At 53.7% G+C, this 22704-nt stretch overlaps 1 protein-coding gene across 1 annotated transcript in view; it reads right to left on the minus strand.

Moving 5' to 3' along the window:
• Positions 1-5926: 5926 nt before the first annotated feature.
• TRABD2B (TraB domain containing 2B) overlaps positions 5927-22704 on the minus strand; it is a 231042-nt gene continuing 214264 nt past the window's right edge. The window contains exons 6-7 of the mRNA XM_017510091.2: positions 19900-20169; positions 5927-11500 (exon numbers count right to left, since the gene is read on the minus strand). Of these exons, the coding sequence (XP_017365580.1) occupies positions 11296-11500; positions 19900-20169 (475 nt within the window). The 3' untranslated portion in view covers positions 5927-11295. The remainder of the gene's footprint in view (positions 11501-19899; positions 20170-22704) is intronic.

Genomic DNA, 22704 nt, shown 5'->3' on the forward strand with positions numbered 1-22704 from the left:
TCTGGTATCCTTTCTTCTGCTTGGTCAATTCAGCTATTGAAACTTGTGTATGCTTTGTGAAGTTCTCGTGTGGTGTTTTTCAGCTCCATCAATTCATTTATATTCTTCTCTAAGCTGTTTATTCTAGTTAGCATCTCATCTAACCTTTTTTCAAGGTTCTTGGTTTCTTTGCATTGGATTAGCACATGTTCTTTTAGCTCAGAGAAGTTTGTTATTTCCCGCTTTCTGAAGCCTGTTTATGTCAATTCATCAGACTCATTCTCTATCCAGCTTTGTTCCCTTGCTAGTGAGGAGCTGTGATTCCTTGGAGAAGGAGAGGCATTCTGGTTTTGGGTGTTTTCATCCTTTTGTACTGATTTCTTCCCATCTTTGTGGATTTATCTACCTGTGGTCTTTGTAGTTGGTGACTTTCGGATGGGGTCTCTGAGTGGATGTCCTTTTGTTGATGATGTTATTTCTTTCTGTTTTTTAGTTTTCCTTCTAACAGGCCCCTCTGCTGTAGGACTGCTGGAGGTCCGCTCCAGACACTGCTTGCCTGGGGATCACCTGCAGCAGCTGCAGAACAGTAAGGGTTGCTGCCAGTTTCTTCTTGTGTTATCTTTGTCGCAGAAGGATACCTGCCAGATGTCAGCCTGAGCTCTCCTTTATGAGGTGTCTCTTTGGATATACGGGGGTCCAGGTGCTGCTTGGGGAGACAGTCTGTCCCTTATAGGAGCTCAAGTGCTGAGCTGTGAGCTCCATTGCTCCATTCAGAGCTGCTGGGCAGGTACATTTAAGTTCGCTGCAGTGGAACTCATAATCGCCTTTTTTCCTTAGATGCTCTGTCCTGGGAAGGTGGGGCTTTATTTATAAGTTCCTGACATGCTGCTGCTTTTTTTCAGAGATGCCCTGCCCAGCAAGGAGGTAGACTAGTCATAGTCTGCCAGAAGAGGGGTTGCTGAGCTGCCATGGGCTCTGCCCAGCTGCTGTGTGAACTTCCTTGTGGTTTTGTTTATAGAGGTATAGTTAGAACTACCTCGGTAATGGTGGACTGCCTCGGTAATGGGACTGCCTTAGTAGTGGTGGACTGCATTGGTAATGGCAGATGCCCATCCCCCAACAGAGCTGGACCGTCTTGGGTCCAGCTGTGCTTGCTGTGAAACTCTCAATCCAGAGCATTTGAGATTGCTGGTCTTTGTTGCAGTGGGACCTGCTGAACCAGATCACCTGGCTCCCTATTTCAGCCCCCTTTTTTTCAGTTGAATGGATGAGTCTGTCTCCCAGGCATTCCAGGCACCAGTTGAAACATGAGTTTTGTGTGAGTTTTTGTGTGGAGACCCGCTGTGCCAGCTGAAACAGCCATGCTGGAAAATCTGGCGCTTTTCCGCCCTAGAATCTCCTCATCTGTGGGCGGTAAAAACTCTTTTGGAAATGTGGTGATCACTCACCCTCTGCGTTCTCACTGGGAACTGCACTCCAGAGCTGTTCCTGTTTGGCCATCTTGGATCAAGAGTAGAAGTTTTTTTATTATACCCACTACAGAGATGATAAAAACAAGGCTGAGAGAAGGGAGGGACTACCTGGGGCAAAGCAAGGTCCAAGACCCCAGCTCCCCCTGACAGTAAGCCCAGGACCCTGACTGGGCCTGGACAACCTTTGGGGCAGGGATGAAGGGTGAGAGGCTGAATTTGGGGAGACTGGCCAGCCCTGGAAGCCATTTGTGTTTTCAGGTCTTCCTGGGAGGAGGAAGGCTGCTTGCCCCAGGAGCTGTCTCCAGTGGCCCATCTGTCTTGGCCCCTGAAGCCAGGCTCCAGCCCGTGCTCTGGATCTGAACCAGGCCTCCTCCCTCTTGCCGAGATCCTGCTGTGTTCTGACTCCAGCCAGTCCTGTCTCTCTGTGCTTCCACCAGTGCTCATCTGTGTTTTCCTGCCTCCCTGCCCAGGCCTCTTCCAAGGACTCCCTTTCTTTCTGTCCCCTTCTCTCTTCAGTGCCGTCTGCCTCTATCTCCTCTGTCTTCGGTTCTCTGTTGCTCCCTCCTACTCTGTGTCTTTGCCCTCTCTCCATCCATCTTTCTGTGTTTTTTTTTCTTTTTTGCTTATCTTCTCCTTCATTCCTCACCCCCACCCTTGGTTACCATCCTGCTAAGCCCCCTTGTCCTCTTCCTGGCTCTCAGGGCAGCCGAGGTGAAGGAACACAGGGAAGGGATGTCTGGGGAGCCTGCAAGTCCGCAGCCCTTCCTTGCCTGGGAACTTGTGTTTTCAGGTTGGAAATTTTACCACTCTTTTTTGTGGCTGGTCAGGGAGGAAGAAATGAAAACTAAGAAAAAAAACAACACAGGAACTGTTTTGCAAGCCCAGAACCAACTGATATGAAACAGGATTTTATGAATATTTTCTGAAAATAATTTCTTTCTTTCTTTCTTTCTTTCCTTCTTTTTTTTTTTTTTAGACAGAGTTTCGCTCGGCTGCCAGGCTGGAGTGCAGTTACACAATCTCGGCTCACTGCAACTTCCGCCTTCCGCCTTCCGGGTTCAAGCCAGTCTCCTGCCTCAGCCTCCCGCGTAGCGCCCACAGGGGCGTTCCATTACGCCCAGCAAATGTTTGTATTTTTAGTAGAGACGGGGTTTTACCGTGTTGGCCAGGATGGTCTCAATCTCTTGACCCCGTGATCTGCCCGCCTCGGCCTCCCAAAGTGCTGGGATTGCAGATGTGAGCCACCGCGCCCGGCAATAACCTCATTTTACGATACTATAACAGTGGCTGGCCCAGCTCGCCTGGCTGGCTGGCTGCTATGAGCAGCATCTGGAGCCCCTACCTCCTCTCCTCCCAATCCAGCCCACCTGGGCCTTCATTCTGCCCGGCCGGCGAGGCCAGGGTGCTCCCTCTGCTGCAGCAGCCCTAGAAGGTAGTTGTGAGGTGGGGGCTTTCCTGCCTGCCTCAGAGAGCTCTGCAGTTCCCAAGTCCCTTAGCTCATGAAAGCCCAAGGCTGGCAGGTCTAAGCTTATTATTCCTATCTACCCGTAGTCCAGCATTGCTACTGCAAAGTACCTGGTTAAGACACTCTAGGACACCCTAGTCTGTGGCTGAGGTTCCAAGCCCTCCCGGAGCGCATGGGCTCCCTGGGGCTCACACACGTGTGGTCTCAGCCTCCAGCTTCTGCCTCTGCTTTACCCCATGTCTGCTTGGTTGCAGTCAGTCCCTTCCATGGCACCACCCCGCTTTGTCACACATCTTCACAGGCCTTGAGGACCAGTGGAGACCAGCAGAGAACACGGGCTAGGGTTCCCATGGCTGCTGTGAAGATGACTGCCATTGGCAGGTATTCTCCCCATCAGGGAGACATTGCCCCTCCTTCAGTTTCTCTCCATTTTCCTCGCTCCTGACTTCTCGTCCTTCTCTCTCGAAAACTTCCACCTCTCGCTCTCCTTTTCAGGAGCAAAATGATAAAATTCCTACCCCGGTCATAAAGAATATCTTCTCTTTACCTATTTTGAGGTGGGAGACAGTGGTTTTCCTTCCTCCCTCAAGCCCGGATAGAAGCAGTCTTTTGAAGAGAGATGCTGCTCTTTCTGAAAGGAATTTTAGTGAACACAGTGTGCTCCACGCTTTGCTTCTTTTATGCAAATAAGGAGACGGAGGTCCGAGGGGGTCAGAGCTGGCCCAAGGTCACACAGCAGGCCAGGCTGAGCTGGGACTGAACCCAGCACCTGTGGTCCTCCTCTCTAGAGTCCAGCTGCTGCAGGACGTTGTCCGATGGTTCCTCTGAAGGGCTAGGCTGTTGAACCCTAGATGTGCAGAGGTGGGACAGAAAGGCCTCAGGGAACATTGGAAGATGGGGAGGGAGTGAGGGCCTGCCGCCATGAGGAGAGCAGTGTGTCAGGAGCTCTGAGGGACCCCTTGCCCCTCCCTCAGCCACCCATTCCATCATGTCTGACAAGCTATTTCTGGGCCACAGCCTCTCCAGGGAGTAAGTGAACTGAAGACTACAGTCCCTGAGGAAGGACGAGACCTCATTCAGTCCCTGAACTTCCGGATGGGTGGATGACAGCAGCCTCCTTCCTGTGTATGGGGGGCAGAGGGCACCGGGGTCACGGCCACAGCAGGAATCCTCACACCATTAACGTCAACCCCTAAAGGGCATCATGGAGGTGGTGGGGAGCAGGGTGGGGCTTCTCTGGATCTCTGCCCAGAGTCAGGTGGGTGGGACAGAGGTCTGGCAGGCTTCTGGACATGGAAGAGGCTCATGGCGTTGGGCCCCAGTCGCGCCTTGACTTTGACTCCCGCCTGTGAAATGGGGATGCTGGATGCCTTCCTTGCCCCCCTCACGGGCCGCAGCTCACACCTGACGTCATGGAATTGCCGGATGAAAGTGAGGAGTATAGGCTTGGAGCTGCACTACTTGGGATTGCGACCTGGCTCCAGCATTTATAAGCTGCGTCAGCTACTTAACCTCCCCGTGTCTCAGTAACTTCATCTGTAGAGGGAGGTAAGGAAGAGCAGCCGCGTGAGTGACACGATTTAGTATTTAAAATGCCTGGAACATTGTCTGATGCATCATAAATGCTCAACAAATGTGAGCTTCTGCTGGCACTGTTGTCCTCTGTGTGCAGGCTGGGCCGCTGTGTGGAGTCCGTATTCTTCTTAGTAGGAACCAGGAGAACTTAGTAACCATGGGCAATAAATCACCTCTGGTAGAGGCTTCGGGGGCTTTTGAATAAAGACCTCTTCCTCTCTAACCTTCTCAGTGACCCATTCCTCCTTCCCCCCAATTTCAGTGACTAAGTTTCTCCCCGGCGAAACTTGCTGCAGGAATACCTCGTGTGGATCTCAGTCAGCTGGCCCTGGACGGCATGATGTGCTGTGATAATACAGGTATGACAGGTTTTATCTGGAGTCTTCCCTTCTTTCTTTCCTCTCCATTTACTCCATCACTCTTCCACAAGTCCCCACTATATACAGTGTCTGTATGGCCTACATAAACCACTGTGCTGAGGCTGGCTTCACAGTGAGGCAACTCATGGTCCTGGCACCAGGAAGCCAAGGGCAGAGTGGGCACTGCAGATCATCTTAGGTGCTGTGAGGAACAGCGAGCTGTGGGAACAGAGGGGAGGCATGGCTTGGGGAGTTGGGGAAGGCATTTGCATCAGATACCATTGGAGCTGGGTTGTGCAGGATGTGTAGGAGTTCAACAGAGTGACGGGCAAGGTGTGAAGAGGAAAGCCTGGCAGTGCTGTGGGAACAGCAAGTGCAGAGGCAGCAGGTGGTGAAGCAGGGGATGGAGCTGGAAAATGCTGAGGCTGCCAGTGACTCTGGAGTGTGAAGTGCTGTGGGGGGGAATTGGCGAGAGATGGCTTTCTTGTAGGAGGCATGGTTAGGGACCAGATCTCAGGAGGGCCTTGTGTGACCTTTGTCAATATTCAGGAGACACTGAAGGATTTTCAAAGCAGGGGAGATACGTGGTCACTTTCGTTGGTTGGCAGCGCTCTCTGGCTGCCGAGGGGAGCGTGGACTGGAGGAGGGCCTGGCTGCAGGTCGCAGGGGTCAGGTAAAGGTCTGAGCCAGGGCGGAGCAACGGAATGGGGAAGAGGTGATCAGGAAGAATCAGCAGGTCTTGGTGAGTGAGAAAGGCAGAGAAAGGGAGGCCCCAAGCCTGGGCCCCAGGTGTGAGCTGTGTTTAAAGTCACTGAGCAGCTCCTTCTCCACATTGTTGGGCAGCTCAGTCTGGCTGGGGTGAGGGTATCTGGACCTCACTTGGCATATGAGGCCTCTCCAGCCATCGGGCTCCTGCTCAAACCGCCCTCCCAGAACCTGCCCGATTCTGTGCATGAAAACACGGCCCACTGCAACTCCTCTGCTCCACTGCAGGCCTCAGCCCTCATAGCAAAGGCAATTTTCCTGAACATTCCTTGGCAGGAAGAGAAGAGTTGTCACACAGAAACACTAAGCCATTGAATTCATAATATCTTTTATTAATATATTATGCTACAAAAATATTTTTGGCAAAATAACATTAATAGCATCTTTCTTTGTCTTCTATTATACTCTTAAAGAACCCTTCATGATAATTCACAGAGTGAGGGGCAGATGTGATGAGAGAACATCACAAATACTTTTCAAATACATCAATCCGAAGCCTGTGCCACACAGTGAATCAAGTTGGGGACTGTCTGTGAGCTCGGTGGGGCTTAGGAACGGGGCTTCCTCTGTTCTGCGCTAGAGCTTCCTTTGGCTGAATCAGCCCCTGCCCACCCCAGCCACTGGGGACCCAAGATGTCTGAGAGCCCTTTGTCCCTGGCAGCTCACCGGAAACATCTTAGACTTGGATCCCGTTCAAAGCCCACTTTCCCCACAGCAGGACTGGGATGAAGGTGGCCTTCAAGGCATGCCACTCTATCACCTTTCCTGCCTCCACATGCTTCCAATCCCACGGCAGCCTGTGGGTCCTGGGAAGAAAGCCAAGCACCTCACCTCCATAGAGGCCCAAGATTGTCCATGTCACCCTGCCCTCCAGCCCCAGAACCGCCCAGGCAGGAAACAAGGTCTTCATTTGACAGATGAGGAAGTGAAGGCTCAGAGAGGGACAGGAACTTGCCCAAGGTTACCCAGCAATGTGAAGGGGTAATCCAGGTTATCTCCAGAAACGAAGAACCCAGCTCCTGCCTGGAGAAGGGCTGAAGAGAGCTGATGCTCCCTGGAAAGGGCCAGGTAGGGGGTCCATCAGTAATTGTGAATTCTTTCTTTCCTCCCCTAGCATCAGGGAGTGGGGAAGAGCAGCAAGGAGCTCTGGGTTGGGCCGTGGGCCTGGGTTCCAGTCCAGCCCTCCCCTACCTTTTGGAAGTTCCCCTGCCCCAGGGCAGCACGCAAGCCCAGCTGGGTTGTTGAAGGGGGTGGTGTGAGGGCTGGTGGTTGTGGGTGGAGGGGGGAGACTGGACTGGTTCCTGAACCTTACTGGTTTAGACAGCCAGCAGGGTGATTTTTTTTTTGGCTGCTCAGATGAATTTCTGGAAAAATAACAATGTTCACAGAACCTGAGCACTGCAGAGCCAGGGAGGACCCTTGATGTCATCTACACCAGGCCCTCGCCAAGACGCCAACTCTCCTACCATGTCTTGAGCCAGTGGGCACACTGCCCCTGGTCAAACACCTCTCCTGATGGAAACTCTCCACCCTGGGGTCTCTGGGCCATTCCTGGACAGCTTTGGCTCAGTGGAAATTATTCCACTGGTGGAGCTAAGGTCTGCCTTTCTCCTTCTTTCCTGCCTTCGTTCCTTTCTTCCTCTCCTTCTTTCTGCTTCCTTTCCCTCCTCTCTCTCTACACATATGTTGAGCACTACTTTTGTGTCAGATGAGGATACAAAAACAAATTCACCTGACCCCTGACATTAAGCTGCTCACAGTCCAAGAGAGGAGCAGATACACGATTAGACAGTCACAACACTGGGCAGTGGGTATTGTGATAGATGCTAAGAGAGCACAGAGGAATCAGAGGGGGCTTCCTGGAGGCGGTGCTATCTGTGTTGATCCTCAATAGATGAGTAGGTACATGGGAGATAAGGGAGTTTTCAGGGGTAGGGAGCAGGATGTGTGAAACAGCCTGTTGATTCTAGAGCTGACTGCACCTTGGGCTGGCCAGGCACAGGGTGAGAGACATGAGAGACGTGGCTGGCAAGGTCAGCAGGGTTGGGTCATGAAGCGTCTAGAATGTCAGGCTGAGGATTTTGGTTCTTATCTCATAGTCACTGAAAAACCACCAGTAGCCCCGGTCCTGTTGTCGGTCACACAGGAGGCCATTACAGCTGCAATTCCCTGGGAGAACTTCTCTTGTCCTTCACGGCATTTTCAATAGACTTTCCTTTTGGTAGAAGGACCCTGCCTCCTCTTTGGGATCCACTGTGACAATGGCACTGGGCTGGAGATTAGGCAAGTGGGACAAGGAGCCTGAGTCCCTAGGCTTGCCCAGGTCTAGCTGATGCCAGGAAGTTGTGATGGCACAGTATTTAACATAAAGGAAATGTGCTTAGGGTCTTTCAATGCAAGGACACATTTGCTCATAGTCAGCACAAGGTTCCATGCCTCCTAGATCCTGGGTCTCTGACTCTCAAGGCCAGAGGGGTCCTCAGCGGCCCTTTGCAGCTCCTTGGCAGCCTGATTCTTCTCCCTCCACTGTGGATGACGGGGCTCTCCCTGCCTTCATCTGGCTGTTGGTGCATCAGACCCACCACTGGAGGAAGACCTGGGGACACGGCCATTCTGACATGCCCCAGAGAGCCCTTCGATGACATGGTCAGCTTTTGTGAGAGAGGGACCAGGCCACACTATCTGGTGGCCCATCTTTAGCAGAGACCATTCACCTGCTGCATCTCAGGCTTTCATCTTTCCTGCCTGTCTCACGGCCAAACATAAAAGTCTAAGAAGTGCACACAAGGTTCTCAGAGGAACAGGAGCATTTTATGAGGCTAGGCGCAAAGAACATTTCTGGAAGAAATGTCAATAAGTGGTGTATAGATCGTGCCAGAGGTGTGGGTGGCTGCTTATGGATGGTGGTTCTCTGGCCCAGGATGAGAGAAGTCAGGCGCCCCGGCCATGCAGATTCCTGCATATGTGCCTCCAGTCTTTTGTGTCATAAGTCAGCAAGCTGAGTTCCTTTCAGAACCTTGGCCAGCTGGTGGTCCTCAGGGATCAGTGAACTTTGGTACCACATGTCTGACCGCATTGGCTTTTGCCCTCCTGCAGGTACATGTCTGCCCCATCAGTTAGTCCAGGTGTCTTTCTTTAAACGCTTGAATTAAGGTAAGGGAGAGTATAGGATCCCCTAATCTGCCCAGAGGAGGGATCTGGGAAAAGACGGGCTGAGTCTTCCTGAAGTCAAGGGCCAGGACAACATAACCTAGTACTGGGCTGCTTGTCCCATCTTGATAATGAGTTCCTCTGGGCCAAAAAGGATGGCGAGATTCAGCTCCAATGCCAGATTCAGCCTGGCATTGCGTGTGCTCAATAATTACATGCTACATTAATTTACCTTCTTGGCCCTGTGCCTGGCACAGATCTGGGCACATGGTCAGGTGCCTGGGCTGTTTACCCACATGCTTCTTCATCTTTAATTAACCTCAAGCTCCATCTCAATACATCTCATGCCATACTCTGCCCCAAACAGAGAGGAATCTGGCCTGTGTGTTTCTAATTCCTTTACACTTATCTCATCCAAATAGTGCTCTGCATGATCTGTTTGATGTCCAACTTCTGAGTCTGCTTTATAAGTCACTAAGCCCCTTCCTGCTCAGAGATAGGAAGTCGCATTTTTGCCAAGGATAAACCAACTCCACTCTGGACTGAGGTCAAGTTCAGTTTAGAGCATGGTGCCCACAGGGCTGGCTGAGCACTCTGAGGCAGAGCTCCAATCTTCTGCCGGGTCTCAAGCTTAAACACGTCCATCAGGGCTGAGCCATAAAGAATTCAATGGCCTGCCAAGATGCCCGTGGGACTCCTGACCATCTCATGAGCTGCCCAGAATTGTGCCATCTCAGAAGGCAGACAGTTGCCAAGCTGGAAAGCATGGCACTACTGGGGCCAATCAGTTGCCATCAAGCCTGCCAGGGAAACCCAGGAAGCAGTAAAGCTGGGCACACTGGGCTGGGAGTCAGCAGGCCCACCTGGCTGTGCAGTCTTGGAGAAGTGTCTCCCCTCTGTGGGCCTTATTATTCCTCCTGCTGTTACTATTTTCCATCAAGTGAAGGGTCCTTTCTGCTCTCAGGTTCCAGGACTCTGTTACTGAGGCACCAGCCCCACGGGGTTTCAGGCCTGAGAGTCAGCCCACCTGTGTCCTCTGTCTCCTCAAGCCCCTCACCTTGAGGAGCAGAGGGGCTAGGTGAGTCTCTCAGAGCCCCTGTCGCCTGCCTCCCCACTTGGCTGCTGTGCCTCCCCAGGTGCCCTACAGCTGTGCCCCCCTCCCAGCCTTTGATTTGGCAGGAAAGCTTCTCATGGGCTCTGAGATCTGGCAAGTCAGGACATGCAATACGTGGCACATGCTGTTGCCAGAGCCCTTTGACCAGAGGGACCAACATAAGCAGCTGGCCAAAAGGTCTCTTGCTACAGTGAAAGCTTGTGCTGGCCTCAATTTGGGCGAGATCTGCCTCCCTTGGAGCTTCCCTGGCAGAGAGAACGTGGCAGAACATGGAGCAGGAGGCAGGAATCATGTTGCATCACACTGATCTGGGGCCACATGCTGGCTGGGGATCTTCAGCCAGTCCCTTCACCTCTTTGGGGGACTCAGTTTCCTCATCTGTGAAATGGGGTAGTCGTATCTCATAGAACTAGCGTGAAGGTCAGGGAAGCAAGTGTGCAAAGTGCTTGGCACACTTCAGGCTTTGGACAAATGGCAGCTCTCATTTCTATGATCATGATGTGATGCCCAAGCCCCTGTCTCTAAAACCGCCCTCCTGTGCCCACTCCAGTCCCTCAGTCCAGCTCACTCCATTTTAGCCAGGACTTCAACAGTCTCTCCTTCAACCCACGCTGGATTCATGACACCAGAACAGAGAGGTCTGGATTCATGTCCTCGCTCTCCCACTTGCCGTGTGACCTTGGGCTACCCACCTGGCTCTCTTTGGATCTCAGTGTATTCGTCTGTTCCGTGGGGTGGGGACTGCTTTCCTCAGCACCAGCATCCCGCACTCCACCCGGCACCAGCGCTTTGGCCGAAAACACTTACCGAGAGCTCTGGAGGGCCAGTTCACAGACACTCAGCGGGTTCAAAATAGCAGCATTCTCTTTCCTAAATGAACTTCCCAGGCCGTGGGTGCACTCAGGGGAGGGAGGATGGTCAGCGTTCACACCTCTGGCTCCCAAATCCAGCTTCACAAAAGCTAAGCCTGTCTACCTGCCCCTCCCGCTGGGGGCCCCACAGTGGGAGAAGCCAAGCCCAGACCCAGGAGGCTTTGGTGATCCAGGGGAAAGCCAGTTCAGAGCCACAGTCCACAGGAGATCACAGATGTCCTGGGATCCCCTCCCGGGCTGGCACCAGGGCTAGGGGGTTATAACATAGGCCACATGAAAATAGTTTTATCGGTAGAATAAATACATTTTTCTTTTTTAATATGGACACGTATTTTACAAAAGAGCCCCATAGCACTATGGGAAATTAAGATCCTTCCTCAAAAAAGAAGATGTAACTTGGGTACAGTAAAGCTCTAGTGTCTAGCTGATCCCATCTGGACTGCCCTCGAGGTGTTGGGCACACCGGAGGTGGTGGCAGGAGCGGTGGGGTGTGGCCGCAGACCCCTGTGTCCTTTCTCTGGCTTCTCCACTTGGGTGGCTGAGGTCAGGAGGGTCCAAGGCCGAGCAGCAGGAAGTGGGCAGCGATGGTGGTGGCGACGGCAGGGAGGAGGCCCAGGGTGGGTGCCGAGCTGCTGGCGGGCCCTGGAGGGTCCTGCTGTTGTAGCTGGTCTGAGAGCTGGAAGGGGGGTTTGGCGGTCCCAGAGCTGTGGGTGGGCTGCAGGGGCAGCGGGGGCAGCGAGGCGGTGGTGCTGGAAAGGAGGAAGCACATGGCAGAATGACCGTCGGCAGCCTCGTCCTGGGCGGAAGCCTTGGGGCTCAGATCTGACTTTTTCAGGTCTATTTTGCCTCATACAATGGAGAAGGGAACAAGGATCTCAAGCAGGCAAATCAGGCAGTCCAGAGCCACACAGCCAGCCTGGCTGAGGTTCAGAGTCCACACTGACCCTTGTGCCAGGGGCTGGGGGATGGACCAGGCCCTGGGAGCCACAGGCCTCAGATGATGTCACCACTGGAGAAAGTGGATCCCAGGCAGAAAGAATAGTGAATAGTGTTTTGGGAAGATACATCTGGGGTCCCAAGGGGTCGTCAGGCATCGAGGTACACAGGTGCCCTGCCTGTTGGCTGCTCTCCCCGTGCAGACCACCAAGACACGCAGAAAACAAGACAAGCAGCAGCACCACGATCCCTGCCCTCATCGTCCTAACCACTGCTTGTTGAGCATCCATGATAAGCTCAGCACTTTACAAGCAACATTTCTGGTCCTCACAACGAGCCTTCAAAATGGGTCTTGTTGCTCCCTTTCCATGAATGAGAAAACTGAGGCTTAGAGAGGCTACATGGTGGCTGGGGAGGCCACCTGGTGGCCAGGTCCCAGAGGAAAGCGGGAGCAGTACGCCAGGGGGCAGAGCCCCAGGTCTGCCTTACTTTGCACAGCTGCAGGATGTGTTTAGTGAAAGGTGCAGTCCTTCATGAATTTACAAAAACAGAATCCAGTTTCGGAGACAATAGGTGACATTCTTGGCTCAAGAAAGCCTATGTGACAGACAGAGAGAGACAGAAGGAAAATCAGTGCAGAAGCCTCCTGGCAGGCTGACCTGAGCCCAGCACGTGGTGGCCTTGGGAAGCTGGAGGGAGAGAGTGGTGCTGGGGGCACTCAGGGCCGGGCTACCGGCTCAGGTCCCAGAAAGAGACACATAGGAAATGGATGGGCAGAGACAGACAGAGGCTACCACAGGCACTGAGGAGGGATTGGACAGCTACAGAGGCCTAGTAGAGAGGCCACAGGTCAGGAGTCTGACAGGACACCTGTGGATGAGGGACAGGCCTGGGATTGAGAAACAGGCTGGGCCCAGAAGCAAGGGCCACGCCGACCCTCGGGAACCCTGGGCAGGCAGGAGGCAGATGGAGATGCAGATGCAGACAGAGCAGCCCACAAGCTCTGTCACACAGAGGGACGCACTGGGGCAGCGGGTACATGAAGGGAAGGCCTGGAGGGCCTCCCGGAAGAGGGGAGGCCACAGCCAGGAAGGCAGGGTGAATTTAGTGTGAGCATGGGGGAGGGCACTCCTGGCCGGTGAGAAAAGTACGTATAGAGCCCTGCCCCTGCACCGGCTCTGTGTGAAGCACTCTGGCCACTCCTTAACCTTTAGGCCTCTTGATGACACTGGGAGGCAGGGATGACTGTTGTCCACATTGTACTTAGAAAGAAACCGAGGCACGGAGGGGTTAAGTGACTTTCCTCCAGGACACAAAAAAGGGCCAGGATCTGAACTGGGCACACAGTAAGTGCTCACTAGCAGACGGGTGGGCAGGAAGCTTGTCACTCCCTTGGGCTGGCCAGCCTAGAGGGTAGGCTGTAGAAACAGAGCAGGGCAGTCTACGTGGGGTCTGCAGCATGAGTGCCTCCCTGCCACGCTTCCCACTGCTTGCCCCTCCCCGACAGGCTGCCCTGGGTCACCAGGGTTGCATTTCCTGGGGCTGGGTGGTGAGGTCCTAACAGCTGGCCGTAATCACAGTGGTGAGAGCCTGCAGTCATCACCACCAGAGCTCGATCCAGGCCACTGTCCTGGCCAGACACCTCTCACACAGCCCTGGCTCAGCCTCAGCCAGGCCGGGTGGGCAGGGGAGGGAGCCCGGGGCCACCAAGCATGCCCCTGATCCATATGGGCTCTCGGCTCGGGAGCAGGCATCCAAATGGCCTCTGGGCACCCTGTCCTGGCTTGCTGTACATCATTAAAGAGAGGGCCCCGTCCCTCTCTCCCTCTCTTCGGGTGACGCTCTGGCCTTCAGGCCCCCTGCAGCTTGCATAATAAGGCTGGCTACATTCAGCATCGTTATTAATATTTTTGTGTCTGTGTCTCTGCTGATAATAACACCTTCCACTTACAGAGCACTTACAGTATACTGGCAGGTACTGCTTGGTGCTATTCATGTGTTATATTACGATTATTCCCCTTTCTAAGGTGTGGAAACTGAGCTTGAAGGACTTCAGATTTCTTGCAAGAGACAGGATGTGCACGGGGCAGCGTCTCCCCAGCCTGACTCGTCCCTGACTGAATGGATGAGCACGCCCCTGACAGAAAGCCCATGAGTGAAGCGTGGCTGCTTCTGGCTGAGATCTCTCAAACCCGCAGGTGGAGGCTTGCCAGGTGGGGAGACTGAGGCCTCATGTAGCCTGAGCCCCTGGAGGGGATCAGTGCCTGTGCCGGGCAGGAATCATCACTTCAGCCCCTTTTCTCCCTTTCTCTTCTAATGAAAACAAAAAACAGAAATAAAAAAAAGAAACCTTCACACAAAACACATAAAAATGTCCTCCTAGCCGCTGCTCCATCATTTCAGCCTGAGCGGCTGTTGGCTTGGAGGCTGCCTTCAGGAGAGTAGGCTGGTGTGCCCCTGGAGGTGCCCGGAGCTGGGCCCCCACCGTCAGAAAGCAAGACCAAGTAGGAGTTATGAATACTCTGTCTCACAAGGTGCCCAAAGGCATTTTCTTTCACACTTTGAAAACTAAAGATGAAAACTCCCTCTTGGAGCCTGAACAGGCTTTTTATTGCTTGGAAGGAGTCCCAGAGAAATGGGGTAGGACTGATGTGGGGTGGAGGACAAGCCCCTCCAAATGCCCCCAGCCCACCTCCTGGGACTGACTCTGCTCACAAAGCTCAGCTCCCCAGTCCAGATCCCCACCCCCTCCTATGCTCACACTGGGGGAAACTGTCTCATGGCAAAGTGGCCTCAAAGCCAAACCAAACACTGCAAGTGTTCCCAGGTTCTGCAGATGGCTGGCACCAAGAGGCCGGGTCTGTTCTCAGTCCACAGGGACCCCAAAGTGGGGAAGAGGCCCTCTGCCTGGGCAGAAGGCAGAAGCCCGGCTCTAGCCTGTAGTATGTTCCTGGCTTGCTGTTGACTTTGGACAAGCGCTGTCCTCGAGACCTTGGTTTCCCCATCAACACGATGAACAGGAACAGACCCGTGAACTTTAAAATGTTTCCCAGCAGCAGAAGCCAGAGTCAGATCTTAGGTAGAAGCCCAAGGCAGAGATCACAAGCTCAAGGCAGAAAGCAAGGCTGTGTGTGTCTGAGACACTGTCAGTTGTCTGCCTGTGAGGCCCCTCCAAGGGGCTCCCTGGAGCGGGGGTGTGTCTTGGCACTAGAGAGTCTCTGAGAGCCATCCCAGGGTAGGTTCTGGGTATCCCCAGCCTTCTTGCCAGTACAAGGGGCTGGTAGGCTGTGCCCTGAATGACCTCCTAGGGAGCTTCAAGGAGATACAGAGGGCCTGGGTGGTGGGTGGCCCTCTGCCTGGGGATAGAGACCTCAGTGTGATCACTTAGAGGAGACCCGACCGTGATGCCAGTCTGAGGCCCAGCCTCTCTGGGCCAAGCAGGTCGGATGGGCGATCCAAGGCAACTGGTTTGTGTGTAGCTCTGGGTATCTAGGGCTTTGTGATAGCCAGGGCTCCTCCTGCCTCCACACTTGCGTCCACATGGTCCTCTGTGCTACGAATGCCTTCATGCTTCACGCAGCCTCACCGCGCCATTACTGACTGATCCCATCTTGAGCACAGGGCAGACAGGCATGCTCTCTAATAGCTTCATAGCAGACCATAGCTGGAAGGGCCTGTCTGTCCCTGAGATGGGAAGCTGGGCCCAGTGAAGAAGTAGGACTCACCAAGGTCACTCAGGAGAGCTGAGGCAGGGTCTCTGGACTGCGTCACTGCACTGGGAGCCATCTCTCTCCCTAGCCATGACCCGAGACTCTTCCTGTTCTTGTCCCTCACTAGCTCTAAATGCAGTATGTGCCCCACATGTTCCTGTTAAACAGCACCCACCCAATGGCTCATTTAAGGATTCAGGCTGCAGCCCTTCCTGCTAGGGTCAGGGGCTGGGTCATCTCAGACCGGAGACTCTGAAAGTCACAGGTGTTAACATGAGCTTCGACTGTTACTGAGTGTTACTGGTGGTCCGATGCCAGTTTAAAGCTTACGAGCATCATCTCACGTAATCTTGAAGCCTCAAAGCAAGTAAAAGGGGGAAGTGGATTTGAACCCCATTCTGACTGAATTTATCTCTTTTTATTCATTGGATCATCCCGCGTCCCATTTCTCATTGAAGCATCTCCTATCTCTAATCTGATGGGGTCCTGGCCTCACCTGGAGACTCTGCCTATCTGTGTTATGGGGAACTGGAGCTGGAGAATCTGGTGACGGGAGGGAGACACTGTCTCTTCCCCTCTTTGAGGGCTGGAGCCATCTGCTCAAACCTCAGGGGAAGCCAAGACTCCGAGGGCAATGACCCTGGGGCATGTGTGTCCTGCACCCCCTCCCCTGCACGGTGGAACCCACCAGGGCTCTGCATAGGTCTTGTCACCCACTTCTGTGCCCTGCTTTGGGCCATGTCTGGCACTGGGAAGACACTCTCTTCCCTACATCTGGCCAGTATGCCTTGCCCGAGGACTTCCGACCTAGATAGCTCAGACACTCCGATCCCTATTTATGCAGCTCATATCCCACGTCAGCTGTGGACCTGGAGAATAAGAGCTGGCATGACCTCCAAAGAACCCTCAAGGCCCTAACTGCACAAAAGGAGAAACTGAAGGAGTGCTACGGGTCCCATACTGCACAGCAATGACCTCTGCCCTGTTTTAGAGCCCCCTGGTTACAGCCCGGCCCTTCCCCCAAGCCTGGCTCTCAGAGGCAGGGGTTCCCCAAGAACGTTCTTCCACTGCACAGCCATCTGCAGACACACTTTGTCCGCCCTTTCCGTGGGTCCCCATAAACCATCCTGCCATAGGCTACTGCTGCTCTAAACTTCCTCCAGTGTGTTTACATCTCGGGTAATGAGGGACAAGGGGGACGCCAGCCTGTTCCAGGTGGTATCTGGGACAGACACTCGCAGGCGCATCCCTGGCTCACTCCCTCCTCCTCACATTCGCTCCCAGCCCAATCCCAATCTGATCCTCAGGGCCCACCAGCCACCAAAAGCGTGAGTGAGGACTCGCAGTCTGTGCTGTTTTTTCAGGACAGGGGCACCCAGAGGTACTGCAGGGAGGAAGGGAGGGCTCAGCTAGGCCGGGGAAGGGGAAAGGGCAACCACGTGCTGCTGGGTGATGACAGCGACCCTTAGCATCAGGCAGGTCTGCTTGACTCTCTGGCCTTAGGCAAGTTATCTAAGCTGCTGAGTCTGTTTCCTCCGGTGTGAAATAGGCCTACCTTCCACAATTCCGGACAGAAAACGGGACAGAAGGGAGGCAGGTGTCTGCCACAGCAGGGGAGCTTGGCAATATGCACTGGCACCCCACTCCAAGCAGAGAGAGGAGCAGGACGAAGGTGTGGAAGGGGGACAGGGCACCTCGGGTGGCACGCACCCTGGTGAGGACAGGGCCGGCAGACCCCTAGGAAGCAGGGTGATGGCTGAGGCAGAAAGGTGAAGACCCTACATCTGGGCTGAGCAGCAGCATGGCAGGGGCACTGTAGGACCCCAGGCTGAGGAGCAGCCATGATGGATGGCATGACTTGGGGCCAGGATGACAGGTGCAAGACAGGCTGGGAGATGATGGGAAGGAGGCGATAGCTCCAATGGGATTGTAGGAGGAGGAAAATCAGAAATGGGAATGAAAGCTCCCCCAAAAAAGGTTTTGTTAAAAGAACTACCAATGGGCCCCGGTCACCCCCAGAGAGCTCTCATCTGCTCCTCTCAGAAACTTGGAAACCTGGGGACTGCAGGAGGGTGGGGTGAGTCCCCTGGGAGCAATGGAGGCTGTGCCCTGCACCTGGGCCTCTCAGGGAGCTCAGGGCCTGCTCCCTTAGAAGCAGCGAGAAGTTTCCACAAACAGGCTGCTGGGCGGTGGTGGAAACTTTCTTCTCCAACCCAATCAGATGGAAGCAAGTTAGCCAGCCATGATTTACCTGTGGGGATAGAGACGGGGCTCCCTTCTTGCCAAAGAAAAGCTGTTTTCTTCCCCTGAAATCAGGCCCTGTGTCTCAGAGCTGTGTGTTGTGAGAAGGAAGCCGTTTGGAGTCATTTGCTGAAATTTGCCTTTCAGACTTGGTTAGGGGCTGGAGGTCCATTGCTGGAGCTGACAGCCCAGCTTCCTGTCACCTCATGGGCTGGTCCCACCACTGGTCAGGTCTCCTGATCACCCTGGTGTGTTGATCAGGGCTCTGAGTGACCAGCCTAATTGGAACTCTTAATGGGCTGCCAGCTCCTTCACTTGCCTCCAGCCTCCTTGGCAGCCTGCAAGCCCTCCCCGCCACTGATGAAAGTGGCTCTCAGTAACTCTACGCCCTCACTCCTGATTAGAAGGGGGCTGCTCATGCTGGGCACATGACCCAAATGTGTCATAGCCAATATAGCCACAGTAATGCCTCTGCCTTAGGCAGGCAGGGTGATATGGTTTGGCTGTGTGGCCACCCAAGTCTCATCTTGAGTTGTAACTCCCATAATTCCCACATGTTGTGGGAGAGACCAGGTGGGAGATAATTGAATCATGGGGTGGTTACTGCACACTGTTCTCGTGGTAGTGAGTAAGTCTCTCGAGATCTGATGGTTTTATAAGGGGAAACCCCTTTGGCTTGGTTCTCATTCTCTCTTTGGCGGCTGCCAGGTAAGATGTGGCTTTGCTCCTCCTTGCCTTCTACCATGATTGTGAGGCCTCCCCAGCCATGTGGAGAGTCAATTAAACCTCTTTTCTTTATAAATTACCCAGTCTTGGGTATGTCTTTATTAGCAGCGTGAGAACAGACTAACACACACAGCCAGGCTATGCAGAAGTCCATTTCTCAGAAACCCAAGGTGCGCTGAAACCAATGACCAAAGGATCCATGGGCTTGACTCTTACTTGCTGGAAGTCTTTTAAAGATAGTGTGTACCCCACAATTTATGATAATGGGCTGCAGCATATCAATATTGTGTCAGTGGCTCTGAGACCTGGCTGTAGGAGATTTGTGCAGTGCAAAGTGCAAGAGGCGGCCGCTGGTTCCTTTAAGTGACCCCGGTCAAACCCTCCCCAACTCGGGCCTTGGTTCACCATCTATAAAGGAGAGTTTAGTCAGGTTTCCCAAAGCTGCTCAGAAGAGTCTCTGGATCTTAACATACAAATTCACAGGCCCTTGTCCTGCACATTCTGATACATGAGCGCTGCAGGGGGGCCTGAGAATCTGTTTATTTATCAAGTAGCCAAGGTGATTCTCTCTAGGGTTGCAGATGAAAATCCTAGACGGTGTTCTTATGGGTCCAGATGGAGACTCGGAGGCCCTCCTCAGATAGAGATTCTGAGATGGAGACTCTATGACTGCTGGGCATGGCATATTTAGGCTGGGCCACTGCAGTGGGTAGGACTCTACCCCATCACTGACAGTCCCTCCCTGGGACACTCCCCGTGCTCTGGCGCCACTGTTCACTACATATGGAGGTTCTTGCCAAAACGTGGGATCTAGGGAAACTACTCTGTACTGAGACTGCAGGCAGGGCTTGGAAGACAGCGCCCTGGTCACAGCAGGACTTTGGAGACAGACAAGCTGAGGCAGGTGATACAGGTGGTAGGAGGGACATCTAGGAAGAGGACAGAAGGGTCTTCATGCATGAGGATGATTTCTCGTATCTGCCCATTTTCAACAAGGTATATCACAATTCCCCCTTCCGCTCTGGAGACAGAGCCCACAGCTTCAAGGCCACTGATCACCACCTGCCCCATCTCTTTCTCAGAGCACAGTCCCCTTTGCAACCTCCCTGCCATGGTGTCAGCTACTCACACCTTCTAGGCACGGGGAACTCATGCCTTTTGGCTTAGGCAGCTTGTTCCATTTTCTCCCAGTGTCCCCTCCAGTCCATGGGACAAATGGAGCCCTATCTGTACAGGTGTGTCCCCAGAAAGCTAAGTGCAAAGTGTATTTGTGCACTGCACCTGAAGAAAGCTTCTATTCCCTCACCTTTAAGATGCAAAGAATTGTACTTGTTGAATACAAGTACAATTGAGAATAAAACTAAAAAATTAGATGTGAACGTGCTGTATAAAGCTACCTGCCACACTTCCTTAGAGCAGGGCTGGCCTGATGATGGCTGGCCTGATGACAGCGTGCCCAGCTGTGGGGGGTTCAGGGTAGACTATCGGGCGTGCAGACGCACAGCTCCTGGGCAGACCTGCCCTCCCTGGCTCACCTGTCCTCGATGCGGACCCAGAGGTCATTGAACTGCCGCGGCCGCTGGTGTGTGCTCTGCCTCTTGTGCCACTTCCTCTGCCGGCCAAACTCCTCCAGCTGGCTGAGGCTGTCGGGGAGCAGGAGGTGTGGGGACAGGGCTGGATCCTCATCCTCCGGTGGGGCGGTGGGGGTCACGGAGGGTGCTGCTGGGACGGCGGCAGCTGGGGTCACTGGGGCCGGGCTCGTCGAGGTCCCCTCAGGAGAGGGCGCTGGGCTCTGGGGGGCAGGGCTGGAAAGAGGTAACAGCACATGGGGCACACGTGTTGGAGAATGTCGTCCATGTGTGGCAGGGAATACAACACAATTCAGTGGGAGTGTTGTCATGGCAGGAGAAAGTGTCAGGGTGCCCCCGCAGGGCCTGGGGACAGCAACCTGGAAAAACCTTGTCTGGTACTGAGAGCCAGTGCTTTGAGTCATGCTTTAATTTGTTTAGTCGACAGATATTTACTGAGCACCAACCCTGTCCCAGGCGCTTTGTTAGGAGGTGGCTATCAGCATGATGGGAACCGACAATGGCTCTGTCCTCTGGGAGCTTACATTCCAAAGCAGAAGACAGAGTCAAACAGGGGACACCAGCCGCCGCCAGCCGCCGAGGAGCAAATGAGAGACAGGTGTGAGAGTAGGGGTGAAGAGTGCTGCTCAGGGAAGGTGGTCTGGTCACCAGCAGGTGACATTTGAGCCCAGACTAGGAAGAGGTGAGGGAGCGAGCCCTGGGCAGGTCTCTGGAGCATATCTGAGCTGGTCAGGGTCTCATTTATTCAACAACTCTGGCTGAGACTTTAGGTGAGTTCACTAACCTCACTGCGCCTCAGTCTCCTACTCTGTGAAATGGGGGTGTTGCAGCCGGTACCTCCCAGGGTACTTCATCAGGTTTATGAAGGTAAACACAGACAAAGACCGAGAACAGTGTCTGGCAAACAGTAAGCAGCCAAAACATTCAGGTAATGAATATTATTAGCATTGTTTGTGTGGTTTATTCATCCAACCTTCCCTTCATACGTTCAGTACACAGTTCCTGTGCACCTTTTCAGTGGAGCAAGGACAGGGTTCAGTATCGGAGTTTGAGCTGGGGGTGGACTGGTGTGGGTCCACAGCCCAGCCTCACAAGGTGCAGGCCGTGTGGCAAGGGCAAGTTACTCCATCGTCTCAAGCAGCGATGAGCTACAGCACAAGAGTAATAATACTACCTACTTCATGGGGTTGTCCTGAGGATGGATGAGACGAGGTCTTAACGCAGTGCCTGGCACAGAAGCCTCTCTTGGATGTTGGCCCACAAGCAAATAGACCTGGCTGTCAGACAGGCACTAAGGTGTCATTTGTCACATTGTGGAATTCATATTTTTTATAGGGGCATGCACGTGGACCGCTTAGCCCAAGGGCATCCTCTACTTTTCTCCCTTTTATTCTTTCCTCCCCATGGCCACAACTGATCTTGTTTTAGAGACGTGTGACCCCGGGAGAAGGTGGGGAATGGTTTCAGGAATTGTGGCTGAGTGGGCAGCTTGCAAGGTTAGGCAGTACCCAAGACAGCAAGAAGTCCTTCTTCCCAGCCCACTCTCACGCAGTGTGATGGGCAAGGAGCCTCTCTCTTTGAAGGAAAGAAGACACTCGGCTCAGCCGCTCCTCCCCCACCCCCATGGCAACCCCAGATTCTCAGGGTCCAGGCTGCCTGGAGATGCCGCAGCTGCTGGGGAGATAATTCAAAACAGTCAGACAAAAAGCTAGATCCAGGAAGCACCTGTGGCCGATGATGGCTTGTATTGTTGGAGCCTCCTCAGCATCCCCGCCCCCTCCGCCCTGCCAGCTCCGTCGCTCCCCCAGGCAGGGGGCTAAGGCTGAGAATCCTTGGAGCAGAGCCCATGGGGGAACTGTGGCAGACCCCCTCCCCTAATGCCTGGGCTCTGAGATGAATAGCAGGTTCGCTAGCCTCACTGGCCTGCCTGCCTCCCCAGCCCTGGCCGGAACAGACACAATGAGCTTCAAGGGGAAGGTCCTCAGGGCTGTTGGGGTGAGGGATGGGGCGAGGGGAGAGGAGGGGAACTTGAAGAAGGCTTTGTCCCTGAGGCTACCTTGGAATTCCCACCCCTCAAACGCATGCTTACCCTTGGCCCCCAATACGAACTAATGTATGCTGGGCTCAAATGGTTCAGGCAGGAAGAGCAGCCTTGTCAGTTTGACTCAGAAGATGAGAAGAGATGGGCGACTGGGATGAAATCCCCATGTGAGGTTTTATCCAGAGCTCAGTCCACCCTCAGAGCTGGTACAGGGAGTGGCTGGGAGTTCAGGGAGGCCTTAGAGCCAGACTGCCACTTACATCAGATGCTGTGTGTCCTTCTGCAAGTGACTTCACCTCTCTGGGCCTCAAGTTCCTCAATGATTAGGTGGGGAAAATCATAGCTCTGACCTCATGGGGTTGTTACGCAGATTAAATGAGTTAAAAAGTCTTAGAGCCTGGTACAGAGTGAGCAGCTAATAAATATTGGCTATAAGGATCCAAGCTTCTTTCAAACTCTGGCTTCTTTATGCTGGAGCACAGGCTGCATGGAACCCTGGAGTCTGAGGATCCTGTCACTGACCTCCAGGGCTGCCCGGGACCTAGAGCCTGGCTCTCGACGACACCTTCTGTGCCTGGCCTGGGCGCTGTGGACCCACAGATGGACTGAGCTGGTCCCTCCCTCAGGTAGTTCCCAGACTGTGGGGGAAGGGGTGGAAGACCTGGCAGGAATAGCAGATGGCCACTAGTGGCTATTGAGCAGAATGGGTG

This window comes from Cebus imitator, unplaced genomic scaffold, assembly GCF_001604975.1.
Source record: "Cebus imitator isolate Cc_AM_T3 unplaced genomic scaffold, Cebus_imitator-1.0 Scaffold430, whole genome shotgun sequence".
NCBI lineage: Eukaryota > Metazoa > Chordata > Mammalia > Primates > Cebidae > Cebus > Cebus imitator.